This window comes from Micropterus salmoides, unplaced genomic scaffold (genome assembly GCF_014851395.1).
Source record: "Micropterus salmoides isolate LMB-PRFRI ecotype aquatic unplaced genomic scaffold, ASM1485139v1 Ms_hic_scaffold_14, whole genome shotgun sequence".
Taxonomy (NCBI): domain Eukaryota; kingdom Metazoa; phylum Chordata; class Actinopteri; order Centrarchiformes; family Centrarchidae; genus Micropterus; species Micropterus salmoides.
Window position 1 is genome coordinate 29,371,848 of NW_024040485.1, and position 14,991 is coordinate 29,386,838.

General features: G+C 40.8%; 1 protein-coding gene across 1 annotated transcript; it reads left to right on the forward strand.

Moving 5' to 3' along the window:
- Window positions 1–1,352: 1,352 nt before the first annotated feature.
- mrpl37 (mitochondrial ribosomal protein L37) lies at window positions 1,353–13,715 on the forward strand. The gene is made up of 8 exons (XM_038718919.1): window positions 1,353–1,844; window positions 4,399–4,582; window positions 7,922–8,037; window positions 9,556–9,744; window positions 9,847–10,001; window positions 10,432–10,563; window positions 13,101–13,175; window positions 13,423–13,715. Exons 1-8 carry the CDS (start codon window positions 1,469–1,471, stop codon window positions 13,498–13,500), a joined length of 1,305 nt encoding a protein of 434 aa, XP_038574847.1. The 5' UTR covers window positions 1,353–1,468; the 3' UTR covers window positions 13,501–13,715.
- Window positions 13,716–14,991: the final 1,276 nt, after the last annotated feature.

Here is a 14,991-nt window from a genome sequence, read left to right on the forward strand (position 1 = left end):
GTTAAAGTCACAATATTGATTCAAAAACTAGATGTGAAATGTTACATCTGCCCCCGCGTGCAGGGGCGATTGTAACAACACACATAATTCCTTCATATAGATACCAAGGATCAAAATAAACTACCAAGAATATAGATATAGTTAAAACAATTTAAGATCTATTGATATTACTGCTTGAAACTTCTCCTTTTATATTAAGTGGTACAAGGACACATGACAAATGTCATAGGACAGCCCTCCCTGAGTTACCCCTCGTAGTAGGTTATAGGTCATTCATATACATTAATGTTTAAACTGAACTGAATTATTAGAAAGATGCTATCATCTATTATTTTCTATATTGAGCTTCAACACAATGCTCCTATTCCAAACCAAAAAATCTAAACAATGTTGATCTCTTGATAAATATGTTGATAGATTATTATTGCAGTATTTAACGTTGTGACAACTTGTCATTTTTAGACATTGAAAATATTAAAAGCATGAGCAATTGGCTTATGGTGGGAATTGAACCCCTTTCCCCAGAATGAAAACGCCAAAGATTTAACTATTGGAAAATGCTTCAAAACACATATTATATAAAATATATGTAGATATTTAAACTGAACACAAAAAAAAATAGATATTTTCAATGTTTTAATTTAATTTAACTGTAACTCCTACATGACAAGCTACCCTGCTAGCTAGAAACAATGAAGTATATATCTGACAAAGATATCAAATGTTAGACAACAGAATGGTCGTCAAAAAAAGACGTTGGTGGTCAGGACAGTATGAGAAAAATACTGCAGATGAAAAAAATGACTTTCATGGCTCAAAAATGAATCTTGGCATAAAAACGTTGACAAGAATGGCTCATCGGCTTGTCCTTTGTCCTTCGGCGGGCAGAGAGGGGACGTCCACAGGGAGAGGGCAAGATGAGTTTCTTGGTTCTGTCTCGTTTCTGATTGGTACAATTTGAGATGTTACAATTGCCCCCGGTCTCCCTACAAATGCGGTCGAGTTCGAGACGAGACCATCAAAAAGTGGGTACTACAACACTAACGGACCCCCATTTGAAAAGATTTTGTCCCAGGATCGCCGATCTGACAGAATTTTGGTTTTCAGATGTTTTATTGCAGAAAGTGTATGAAATCCATGAAGAACATAGTCAGATAATCAGTCTCTGTGTTATTTATGGATGGAATTGTACTGAAAATAAATGATTCCCCTTTTTGCTAGAAACCCCTCAAGGACCCCTGGGGGTCCCCGGACCCCACTTTGAGAACCACTGCCTTACGCTACTGGTTCAGGAGGATCACCAGTGGGAGGCAGCAATGCACCAACTAACACTAGTGTTCCGGAAACAACAGAAGAAGAAGCAAAGCATGTCGGCGCCCTGCAGCAGGATTTACTGACAGGCAGCGACTTAGGTCAGAATAACAGCTTTAATCCTGAGAAATCAACCAGAGGGACACCAGGAGGGAACATGTTTCCAGAAACGGCTCAGTGTCTAAAGACGGCGGCTCCGCTGTTGTCTAGAAAAGTCTTGTTGAAGGATTTGTCCTCACATGGAGGAGCCAGCCGGCTGCACGCACGGAGACACTTCGGGGTCGGCCGCTGTCTGACAGCCAAGGTCCCCCCTGCGCGCAGACCCATGGAGAGAGTGGAGATCCCCGGACTGGAGATGGTCACCTTCGGCGAGAAGATGCACTATGTACCGGGGCTGGCTAAGCCCGTCAGCCCGCAGTGGGAGAGGGACTACAAGGACCCGAGATTTTACAGGTCCCCCCCGTCTCACGAGATGCCGCTGTTCAAAGAGAAACCGTGCCATGTGTACAACCAGAGGACCAGCGCGCTGGAAGGTAAACTGGCTTCACAAGAACGCACGGAGAACGCAATCACTGCAGGGTTGTTATTCCTGGGCCCAGTCGTTCAAAAGGTTTAATCTGGATCAGCACGATCAAGTAATCCATTTTACTTATGCTGGGGGTTTTTTCAAAGCAATATTGGAGTGGATCACCCTGATCCAGATCCAGACTTTTCAATATTACCAAATCCAGATTACCTGTGCTCTAAATGGTGCTACATATCACAATTTAGGCTGTTAGTACAGGCAGGAAAGGCAGCGTGGAGTCACTTTACATCACTTTTATTTAATAGACAGAACAACAAGAGACATTTCCTTCCATTTTCATTTTCTTTAAACAAACACATATACATTATTCACAAATACACTGTGGATTTGAACTCGTGTTTCTATGTGTCCAAACAAAAGAACATTCTTCTTCATTTGCAGTGAAGGATGTTAGAAACTCCTCCTAGCTGGTTCACCTCTGATAATTGTGTCATTGTAATTAATGCACAGTGATAACAGCGGCAGATATAATGAAACACATTATTTTTGTTTGCTATTGACAGGTGTTGACTTTACTGTACTGAAAGGCGACGGCGTCGTTTTGTGTTGAAAAGTGGTGGGGACATTTAAGAGCTCAGATTAGGGGTGTGGTGAAACACTTATTCCACGAGACGTGATAATGAACAATACTGGAGTATAGAGAACAAGATAAGAAGATACTCCAATGTTATTTATAAGAAGTATTCATTGATGAAATAGACTATTTGATGGTGGGTCCTGAGGGGCCCATTAAACTCTTAATTTCCTGGATTCTAGAGACATTTTCTGCATCAATTTATGGTGGAAACGTCTATTTATATTACATTTTATTCATTTAGCTGACGCTTTTATCCAAAGCGACTTACAATTGCTATACAAGTCAGAGATCGCACGCCTCTGGAGCAACGAGGGGTTTTGTGTCTTGCTCAGGGACACAATGGTGGATTAAACCCGGGTCTCTCACATCAAAGGCAGGCGTCTTATCCATTGCGCCATCACCACCCTTGAAGGGAAACAAAATTCATGTGGCCGATGACAAATCAGAATATAATTTTTTTTATCAAATACAATAATAATGATGATAATAATAATAATAATGATGATAATGCAGTAATCAGCAGCTTGTTTTTTTAGCCTAACTTACTTTTTTGGACAGGGCAGATCTGTTTCTTCTGTATTTACATTGTATTTCATGTTTTCCTGTTGTGCAAGTAAGAATCTTTATTTGTTCTTAAACATTTCTCGTTGCAAGCTAATTTTCAGAAAACTTTTAGCAAGTGCTTTCAGAAAGTGGTGGGGACATGTCGCCAGTGTAAATGACACCTATGCTGAAAGGCTTAATATGTAATGTGCAAAATATAAACACCTGTATAGCCTATATAGGCTACAACATGGTAAATGTTGTATTATTAGACCAATTTTAAAGTTTTATTACAGTCTGTTTCCTAAAATCCACCCTTCTGTTGGGATTTATTTTAGATTTGATCCAATCCGATAGCCGAAGTCCAATCAGATTACTTCTGAACAACTGGCCCAGGTCTTTACTATAAAGCCTCAAAAGAAAGTAGTGTTGCTTGGAGAGTTAATATATTAAAAGGTATTTAGTCATGTTTTCAGAGGGGTGCACCTTTGCTGGTGATCAAACTAGGGCTGGGCAACAAACAATGATAATTATCTCGGTATCATTTTTCCTCAGTAATATAACAAATGTTCAATAAGTGTTTGATTTAATTTATTTGAATCACGAACAAACTCGCACTTAATTTTTCTATTAAGATTTAATTTTGTTAGGAAAGGGGCTGAAAAAAAGATTTTACTTTAATCATGATAGGACCGCTGGGGAGTGACAGGAAATGTGAGTGAGAGAGGGGGGGGGGGGGGGGGCAGCAGGCAGTGAAGGCCACGGGTCGGACTCGAACCCGGGCCTCGTGCGAGAACGTCTGAGCCTTTGTGCATGAGATGCTAGCGACGACCTAGCCGGCGCCCCGTACTTGTGCATATTTGTTGCAAAAATATTTTATCATAATAGTTTTGAATGTTCTGCCTCAGATTTGTGAAGTGATCCACTGTTTGGCATCAAGTGTTTGTTCTGACCAGAAAGAGAAGTTTAAAACCACAGTTAACTTTCACTCAGGAGCAAAAATCAGCCTTTAAACAGGAAAGAAATAATGATTTGACATTTAGTTCACTCTCACTCACAATGACACGAAAGAATAATAAGCTGGTCAAATGGCATTTTAGTTGATTGTGCTCACTAAATAATGTGCAAGCTGGTTTTCTATCGTCTCTGAGATGGTTGAAGTCTGTCATCAATGTCCTTTTTTGTTGCCCACAGTCTCCTAGTCCTGGCAACATTTAAAGATCTATTTATTCTGGGGTTACTTTATTCCTAAATATAAAGAACATAGTGTGTTTGACAGATGGTATGTTCAGTCTTTTACGTGCGAGGAAGTGACCTCAGAGTTATTTTTCTAAATGTCACTTCGGATCTTCACCTCTCTCTCTCTCTCTCGCTCTCTCAGGTGTGCGTCAGGCTCTGTGGTTGACCAAAACCAAGCTGATCTCTGGTCTGCCGCCTCAGCTGCTCTCATTGGCGGAGAGTCCTGCCAATCAGATACCAGATCAGGAAGAACGCGTGCAGAACGCCATCAAACATGCCCGCTTCTGGGACACGACAGAGGAACGACCAGGCAAAGAGAAATACAGGTAGTGTGTCACGACAACGTGCATTTAGTTCAAGTTCATTTTATTTATATAGCACGTTTTATAGCAGCCACTGACTGACCAAAGTGCTTTACAGAACTACAGAATTAAAAGACAATAATACCATGCATAACAGCACAGCATAGAAAAGTACAGCAAAGTTAAGAACAGCTTTAAACAGCAGTAGCCAAAGCAGTATCAGACTCGTCAACAATAACAATAAAAAACGTTTTTAAAAGTGACTTAAAAGAGGTCACAGAAGGAGCTAGCCTAACTTCTGTGGGCAAATTGTTCCACAGGCGAGGCCCAACCACAGAAAATGCTCGATCCCCTCTGCGTTTAAGTCTGCAGTGAGGGACTAATAACAGATTCTTTTCACCTGATCTCAGACTTCTCGATGGAGTATATGGTTGAAGCAGTTCAGATAGGTAGCACGGTGCTTGGTTGCATAGAGATTTGTTACACAAATAACAGGATTTTAAAATCAATTCTGAAATTAATGGGCAACCAATGAAGAGACCTCAGAATTGGGGTGATGTGGTCACTTTTCCGACTATTTGAGAGGAATCTTGCGGCGGCATTTTGCACCAATTGCAGACGAGCAGTTTGAGTTTTCGAGATACCGCAGTAAATTGAATTGCAGTAATCTACACGTGTGGTGATAAAAGCATGAACAGCCATCTCAAGAGTTTTAGGATTAAAAAAAGGTTTTATTTAGTGTGTTTTGTCAGTAAAAGTAAATTGCGTGAACACTGAATAAATAAAAACAGTTTCTTTTTTAAATCACTGCAAAGTATTACAATAAAAGCAACAAAAGAAGTTGCAGGTTGCACTCTTTACAGAAAATGTACTGCAAACTCAGTCTTTGTGTGTAAATCACCAAAACCGGACTGTTTCAAACATGCCCCAAAGATGCCAAGTGGTCACGGTGCCAGTTGAAATTTCCGACAAAGCGCTCCAGGTGCGAGTAAACGAAATACATGGCTGACCTTGAAAAAAACTGAAGTTTCTTTGTCAAGTTTACACACAGTTGAACCCTCTGCAGAGCCCTTAAGGATCAGCGTTTTCATGGAAACAAGTGGCATACATTGCTCGTTAACGAGCTCATTCGGTTGGTAATTCAGTAAACCTTTAGACATTTTTGGGCATTTTTAACATTTACTTGAATAACTTTAATGCAGAGAAGATGACTTTCAGAGATTGTTTACTGTAACCAGCTACCTAATAACACTGGCAAAATATTTCTACATCAATTTACATGCAGAGCAGGTTTTACTAAACTGCAAATATACTTTATTTGGTTAGTGCATATTATTACTAAAGCAGATTTTTTTCACTTAAATAACTTTTTCAATGCATTACTTTTACTTTTAACAGAGTATTTTATATTGAGGTATTAGTACTTTTACCACCACTGGTCCACATGTGACCAGTTCCACCACTGCCTCCAAGGTATATTTAAAATGAGAACATAAGTAGTACTGCATCCTTGTCGGATTTGGTGACAGGTTTGTGGAATTTGCACTTCTTAAGGTGTGTTCACACTGAAAGCGAAGTTAATATTCGCCTTGCTTTACGCGCACGAGTTTGACCGCTGGACATTTTGAGTGTTCACACACAACGCGATAAGCGGATAAACACAAACCACAATTACTACAGCTGTATGAACCCGAAGTACACCTTTTGCTGTGATTTAATTGCAATAAACGCATCAAACTGATGCCGACATAACTACAATGTGATGCCGATTTGTTAGACATATGAATTGATGCTTTGTCAGGTCTGTCAGCAGGACAACAACTTTTAAAATGTGTTTGTTTTCTGAATGGAGTTCGGATCGATCAGGGCTACGCTATGCTAACTTGTTCACAGTAAAGTACAATGATAGCTGGAATAAAGTTACAGACACATTTTCTGAACTCACCAGGTAGTTCAACTTCCTCGCTTTTTTCTCTCCAAGTAATGTCCAGCTTGGTCCGGTTTTTATATAAATATGAAGTCGTAGTCCAGCAGAACTCCGGTGCCATCCGACGCTAACAACATCAGTGGAACCCGGATGTGCACGGAAGCTAGCTGCCGAGAAGCGCGAGTGAAGATAAATCAAGTTGTAATCGAAAAAAACTAAAGTAAAAAGCTAATTTAATAAAAGCAGTTAACTCTGAGCTCGTCCCGCTGGTAAACGGCGTAGTGTTCAGAGCAGAATCCAGAACGACTACGGGTGTTTATTTGTCCAATAGCTGCAGCGCTGCTCCCCGTACACTTCCCCGTTCTTTAGCAGCTCTGTGTCGGCCAGCGGATTGTCATTACACCGCTCGCCAGGTCCTCTCTAAACAACGCTCCGAAGCTGCTGGTGACATTTGGACAATCTCACCGCTGATTTTTTTATTTCTCACCCAAGTTGAAAAATTTAAATTCGCGCGAACCAGCAAATTTCAGGACAAAACGCCTCAATCGTGCGCCGTCCAGAGCGAATTTGCAGGAATTTGCGTCTTTGCATTGATTTTGTATGTAATCAAGCTGCCCAAAACGCTGGATTTGCTTTCAGTGTGAACACACAATGTGATGGATACAGGTGCTGAGATGGTAGATGGTTTTGCTCGTTAGATACGGTTTGTATGCATGAAACCTTTTTTTTGTTTGTTTTGTCACTGGTCACTGACACAAAGTTGAAAGTGATTGGACTTGTGGCGTAACATTATGCGGGCAACTCCGGAAGTAGCACTGCAGCAAGGTTTGGCCTCTTTGCTCTCTCCAAAGGAAAACAATGATTAATGTCAGCAGCACAAAGCCATTCTGCCACCAGTCATGTTTAGAGAGCCTCAGTTCATCGTTCAGTCACCTTAAGTCACCGGTTGTTGTCTGGGGATGAAGGAAGCAACATATTGCCGATGTAATCAGGCTTGTACAACCATTTATTGTCAAGTGACGCAAGCTTTTTTTCAAAGATCGAGTAACACCACAAGAGAAATCAAAAACAGGGCAAGGTGATGCAAGGAACGAAGGGAAGGGCTGAGGGACGAGCCAAATCAACTAACACAACAACCCAACTAACCTTAATCACCTTAATAACTGCAACAAGTTAAAAGAACAAAATCAACAAAAGCCTACCTAAACTTACCTGTCACACAAAACTCATAGTAGAAGCCACATTTGCATGTGCTTTTTGTAAACCCTGTTGTTAGATTCAGAGGTCTAAATGTTTCAAATCCTCTGACAGCTCAAACGTAAAGTTGTATTGACTCACTACGCTATGATGGCAGCACAGCTACTTTTACTTTACTGTTTGGGAAATAAATCTCTGTCCTATCTTTTGCTGTTTGTTTGTGTGTGTTCCTTTCCCAGCAACACTTTGCTACTGAACTTGCTCCATCTGTGTGCAACTCTACAGTCCACTCATCCAGCGCTTGGAAGGAGGATCTTTGCTGAGAAATACTCACTGGCAGCAACGTGGAAAAGAGGTAATAGCTGTTGTTAATTAGGGGTGTGATGAGTCCCTCAGCTCTTCCCTTCACAAGTCAGTGCAGCTCTCAGGTATTCTGTGAAACATGCAGATCTGTTTCTCCTGTAGATAAACTTTTCTCCTGTAATATCCTCCCCGCTGAGTCATGGTTTAGTCTTCCCTTCTCTTCTGTTTCTTTGTTAGGGGAAGTAACCTCTTTAAATGTGACTGTGGCGCCTTTTTACCTCAAGGATAAATTATTTAATTGTTATTTAGTTAGTAACTCCTGGACTTTAATAGCTCCTGTGTTTCAGCAGATTTTCTGCTAATGGTCAAAACTTTCTGCACATTCAGAATCTCTCCCACATATCTGTGTTCTCTGACAGGTCCAGAGAAAAGTGCTAATATTACCAGACATCATTTGATGAGAAGTCTACCTGCCCTTTACTCTGCTGTGCATTACGTTATTGATCCGCTGGTAGTAACGTTTTCCCCTTCCGACCGTTTGACTGACGCAGTTTGGGATTGCATGTGAAACCGAAACTAACTGAAACACTTGTGATCAGGCAGAAATCTCTACACAAATCCACACACATGACATGACGCGTTGATTCACTCTGTGTGTTTATCTTATCAGTTATACATTTGTATTTCACTGAGTGAGGGAATTAATGTGACGGCATGTGAAAAAGGTCAATTGCGTGAGTTATTGCAGATTTATACCTGACAAGAAATATCCTCATAATTTAATCTCGTCACACCGAGGGCTGTTAGGACTCAGCAGCGCGGTATTATCGCATCTTTCATCAATGAAGTAATTTGGTGCCATATAGCATAGTAAGAGTGTCTATCAAGTCAATTTACGTACTGCAGCAACACACACGTGCGCTGTCCACAACTAACCACTGCGCTGGGGTAACATTAAAACTAAATTTCAACAGAAAGCAACATGAAAAACAGCTGCAGGCATCCGACACACTACGCTCGTTAGTTAGCTTCAAATGAGGCTTACTGTTCAGTTTCTTTCGACTGTCCCTCAGGATTACAACGTTAGTCCAACGTCGCCGAGCCTGCTAGACACATTAGCCGCGCAATATGCTAACGCCAAGTTAGATAACCTTTGAAATAAACAGTAAAACAACACAAAACACGGCAACACTTACAGCTTTAGAGCTTCAGGCGATCCATCCTTGAACCGTTACAGAGCTCGTTACGGTTGTGGAACTTTTGAAGCACTCATCATCATTCATTAATTTAACACGCCCTGAAGTGTAAAGTATGAACATTGCGGTTGTTGCCATCCTCCGCGGTAGGCTTGACCAATAGTGTCAATTTTTCATGAATGTCTGTAGAAAATTTCATGTCAATCCACCCAATATTTCAGTCTGGAACAAAGGGATAGACTGTCTGGAAGAGCTACGCCGCAAGCACGGCCAGGAATGAGTCTTGAAAATGAGTTAATGCTGCCTGAAATAAGAATAAATGTACTGAATGGATTCTAATGGACTTCTGTTTCCATTCTACGTTTGTGCACCAGGTGAGGACCTGTTCCAGGTTAGAGGTCAGAACGGTTTACTGCATAACTGCAAGGATCCTCTCCCCGAGATTTCCGGGAAACAGGAAGTGAGCGACACGGCAGATCACGTCCTGGAAACCTTCTATCCCGTCTCCCCCACCATCGACCTGCAGAAAGTAAACGTGTACAAGGAGGAGGTGAACTGCACAGGTGAGAAGACAGCCAGTCACAGAAATCCTGGTCTAGTTTGTCATGTCCGTGGTTTGTCAAGTGTTCGAGCCCAATTAAATGACTTCTGTTTTATCCAATTAGGTTTCAGGGGCGACTACCCTTACCCTCATGCCCACACACTTTACTTCCTGGAGGGAGCTGACGCTTGCTGTAAGCTCCGCCCAGAACAGTTCAGAGCCAAGATGGTCATGTTCACCTTTGGAAACGCTCTGGCCCGTGCACACAGACTGTATGGGGTAAGGAAATAGAATCAGGAATACTTTATTGATCCTCGAGTGGGTAATTCTTGTGTCACAGTTGCTCAAATTGCACATTAAAGTATAAAAGAATAGAAATAATACTTGGAAAGTTGGTAAATAGAATATAAAAATATAACCAAGAGTGTGGAAAGTGTGCAGTATTTTACAGTAGGCTTTATGATAATAGTGTAACAATAAATAATATGTATTAAAAATCCTTTAAAAATGCAGTATTTGACTGAGAGTGGAGAATATTGCACATTAGTTTCAGAAATATGGCACTAAAAGGTCAGTTACTGACTAAGAGACACGTCGTTGTTATAGACGACAAATCTGTGGACATACTGTATTACCAGTTGCTGCTCCTCATTCTCTAACTCTCTTCTCTCTCTCTCTCTCTTTCGACCTCTTACACTGTGTGCGTCAGCCCCAACCCCAGCGTGTATTGGACCGTCCTGTAACCGTACAGGCTGTGGGGACCAACGGTAGAATTTTCCAGTTTATGGTTTTCCAGCTCAACACCACAGATCTCTCAGGAGACGACGGCGTCAAGAACCAGGTGCTTCATTTTTTTCTACTAATAGCTGCTTTGTGAAAAAGTCCCCAGATGTTAGTGGCTTTGAAGGAGCATTTGCTCCATTACTGCAGATTTATACAGCTGAGAGGACTTTTGTTGCTGCTAAGAAACTGTAAAAAACTTTGCTAAAGCCTTGCAGTAAACACACTGAAGGTCACGGTGACAACAAGACTCCAGGAAGTTACTGTGCCTGACCAAGAAATCATGCAGCACTTAAAGGTCCAGTGTGTAATATTTAGGAGGATCTATTGACAGAAATGCAATATAATATCCATACCTATGTTTTCAGTGGTGTGTAAAGACTTTACATAATGAACTGTTGCGTTTTATTATACTAGAATGAGACATTTATATCTATATACATCCTAGGTCCTCTTAAATGAAGGTCGCCATGTTGCACCTCCATGTTTCTACAGTAGCTCAAACTGACAAACTGCTCTACAGAGCGCGTTTTGTCACTACGTTGAATACGTAGGAAGACAAAGAAGAACAAGTAACGTTAACAGTAGTAGTAGTAGTCGCAGTTCTCTGGTATATTAGACGTAAGATGAGAAGTGAAATTTGGACAAATGGAGGACCAAATGGATTATTTAGCACAAGAGCCGTCAGAGCGCGTCGGCCACCGTATCTAACATAAGGAAGTTTATAGAACTTTGATTTGTGCAAAATCACGTATTGCGTACACATATTTTTGTAAATATGTAACTTGTAATATGGTTATAACGGGTAGTTAGCTGTCCACGCAGAGTGAACTAGATGTCTGCGTGTTGTTTAAATGCTCTGATAATGTTAATCCATCACATCTTTGTAGCAGCGTCCATGTTGATTCTACATTCAGACTTAAGAGCACATGAACGCGCACTGAAGTCGGAAGAACGACTTCACAGTGGAACCATCCGAGGAGCACCTGAAAGCGCCGTGAACAGCTGATTGCAATTTCCAACCCCCACCACTAGATGCCACTAAAACTTACACACTGAACCTTTAACTCCCATAAAACCACAACTTGCCTTTTTTACATTTCAGTTTTTGTACAGATTCATATTACATGTTAATTAGCGCGCTTTAGAGGTTCTCGTAGGGCAGATAGACTTTGGATAGAACCAGGCTAGCGGTTTCCCCATGTTTCCATATGTAGCCTCCGGGCTCGAGCTTGGCAGCTACCTGCAGGGACAAAACAGAGCAGGAGTGAAAAATGGGGGAAGAAATAGTTTCACATATGCTAAGCTAAGTTAATTGCTTCCTGGCTCTGACACATAGTAAGCATACAGAGTTGAATCAGTCTACTCATCTAACTCTAGAGGGTAAAAAGAAAGTGAAGAGGAGTACAGATAAAGGTCACCTTTATTGATGAGTAAACTCTAAAACAACATGAAGCAACTTTAGTGATACAAGGAATTCAGGCAGATGTTGCAAAACTTTTTTTTTTTAAGGAATATTTGTCTTTTGGGTATCAAAAATTCCTTCCACGTAGGCTTGAAAGCTAGCTCTGAAAAGTTTGTAGTCTAACACGGTGGGAAATACGGCAGCTGTGGAAAAATCTTGTTGGGAACAGACAGATTGAGAGTTTGGAATTGATTGATTTAAGTGTAATGAATTACAATATGACCACAGACCCCCGCAAACCTTTCAGAGCCACGTTTAAAGAGGTGCAATTCTGCTCATTTTTCAAAATCTTATTCAGAGGTTGTACCAGAACAGGTTTACATGGTTTAATTTTCAAAAATCACCATATTTTTTGTCATACTGCACGATGATGCAGCTCCTCTTTTAACCCTGTGTTGAACGCTTTGTTTTAGCTATGGAGTGATACATCTTGTCTCTAAATGATCTTTGTTGCACATGCTCAGTTCCTAGTTAAGGACTACTAGCCAATCAGAAGCAGAGAAGGGCGGGCCAATGAGAAGAGGGCCAATGAGTGTTTTTTTTTAGAGCGTGTCGGAGGAGCAGCTTGGCGAGCGTTATATGAGGCGCGTTTAGCTTTCATCCCTGTGACGTCACAGGCTGGACTACAGGCAGTTTTCAGGCAGTTCAGAGCAGAGTTTTCTGTGGGAGATGGGAACTCCCTTTGGGCTTTTTCACTTTGCAAACCTGTTACATGCACAAAAAAGCAATATAACTAGGGAAAAAGGCCGAAAAGCAGAATACCACCTCTTTAAGTCTACAGGGGGAGACTGCTGAAGATTCAGTCAAGAGTTTTTCAGTGGAGTGCATCTTTAACATCAAATTTTCATATTTAAAAAAAGGTTTTTAGTCTGGTTACACAGATCAGGACTTTAGGAGGAAAGTGGGACTGTATTTCTGCACCTCACTGCTTGTTATTGCTTTTAATCTGGACTGAATAATATGCTGTAAATTCAAATGCAAAGAAGAACTAGTCAAGTAATGAAACAAAAACCTATGCTTTCACACAAAAATCTGTTTTTCCATTTCAATCAGAAGTCAAAGTAAAAAAAAGAAAGAACAAAAAAAGCTTGATGCAAGAATAATTTTGCTCCTTCTGTGTCTGCTACATTCAGGTGTGGCTGGAAGAAGATGTTGAGCTCTACGATTTTGCTAAAGTCCGACCACTCATCAAGAAGAAGCAAGTGAAGGTACGACCGTAATCAATTTCTGCCAAGTGTAGCGCGACTTTAAGTCATGTTCTGTCTCAAGACACTTGCCTCCTCATCAAATCAGAACCATTTATGACACAAGAAGACAAATATTACCAGTGATTTAGTGAGCTATATACGCTCTGAATGTACTGCATATGTATTTACTGATAACAGACAGGACGACAGAGAATATTTAACAGGAGAGGGCAGCAGTGTAAGGTTGAGTAATTCTGTCTCCCCGTAGGTACCGGCTGGTCTGGCAGGATACAAGAGTGAAACATTCAGCAAGTTCCTGGCCCTGTACCTGCACGGAGCCGTGTAGGACAACATGTGTGTGACTGAGCAGTGAGTCACCTTTCAAGTATGTGTGTTTCGTGTGTCTGGGATGTAAACCAATATCTCTTCCCTTCCTGTCAGTCAATGAGCTGGATCATTTCTACAGACTGAAGCTGCAAATCTCATTTTAACAATCTGACTTCTCCTCCTCCTCTCTTTGTTCGTGCTCGCCCAATAAAAAACTGTCATTTTGAATATGTACTTGTGTGTGTTTGATGTTTTTATGCCTTACTGGTCAGCGCATTGAAAATGAACAGGAGCTCCATACAAAAGACACAATGACAGAATTAATTGGTTTCATAATTTTTATTAACTATCTGAAAGCAAAACTCCTTTCAAATGAGAGTCTGTGGTGTAATAAAATGAAAGTGTTTTTATTAAAGTAACTTCCTTCCGTGACCGGTAAAGATGTCCAGTTTGTTCAGAGCGCGTCCAGTTTCAATCACAAGGGAAAATAAAAACCACTGTACCTAGAGCTGTAAAATCTGGACTAGACTGCCCCAGAGAGGCTAAAGTTTCTTTAAGACACAGTTGCATATTTGTGAAACCTTTATTCTATTTGTAAAAACGAAACAAGAGGCGATTTATATGTTGTTGTTTTTTTTTTACATGTAAACCACATTAAACCAGTCAGTTGTGTCAGTTTAGGGGTCCTAGATCTGAAAAGGTTTGAGCAGTGATGGGGTGAATGCAAATATGAGCATAATCTAGACAAAATAGGTAGAAGTGATGGGATAATCTGCATATCTTAAATAAAAAAAAAAAAAAAAAAACTAGAAAGGAAATAAACATTGAGTCCATCCTCACCTCCTCCACCACCATCTGGTTCGCTGCCACTGCCAGGGACGAGGGCAGACTGCAGCACATCATTCGCTCTGCAGAGAAGGTGATTGGCTGCAACCTTCCTTCTCTTCAGGACCTGTACGCCTCCAGGACTCTGAGGCGAGCAGGAACGATTGCAGCTGACTCCTCCCACCCTGCACATGGTCAAAACAGCTTCTTACCCATCTGCAGCCAGCCTCACCAACAAGACCCGGGTCCCCCACTGACTCTCCCAGCTTTCAAATAATACAAATGTCTCTGCACATGTAAATATTATTTCATTTCATATCATGCACAAACCTGGCAAATTGCACGTTTGTAAATCTTTGTTGTTGTATATTCTTATATTGTCAATTTATATTTTTATGTACACAATATTCTCTTCTGTTGCAGTTAGTCTGCAAAACACGAACCCGGAATAAAGCACATGTAAATATGTGCAACGTTCTTTCTCTGCAAATAGTTTATTGTATTTATTTTTCTCTATTCTTTTATTATTCTTATATAACTTCCATTTGTTTACTCCATATTTACATATTTCTACATTTATTTGTGTCAACTGTATGTTTGGCTACGTGATCACCTTATCACCAAAGCAAATTCCTCGTATGTGTGAAACACGACTTGGCAATAAAGCTCCTTCTGATTCTGATTA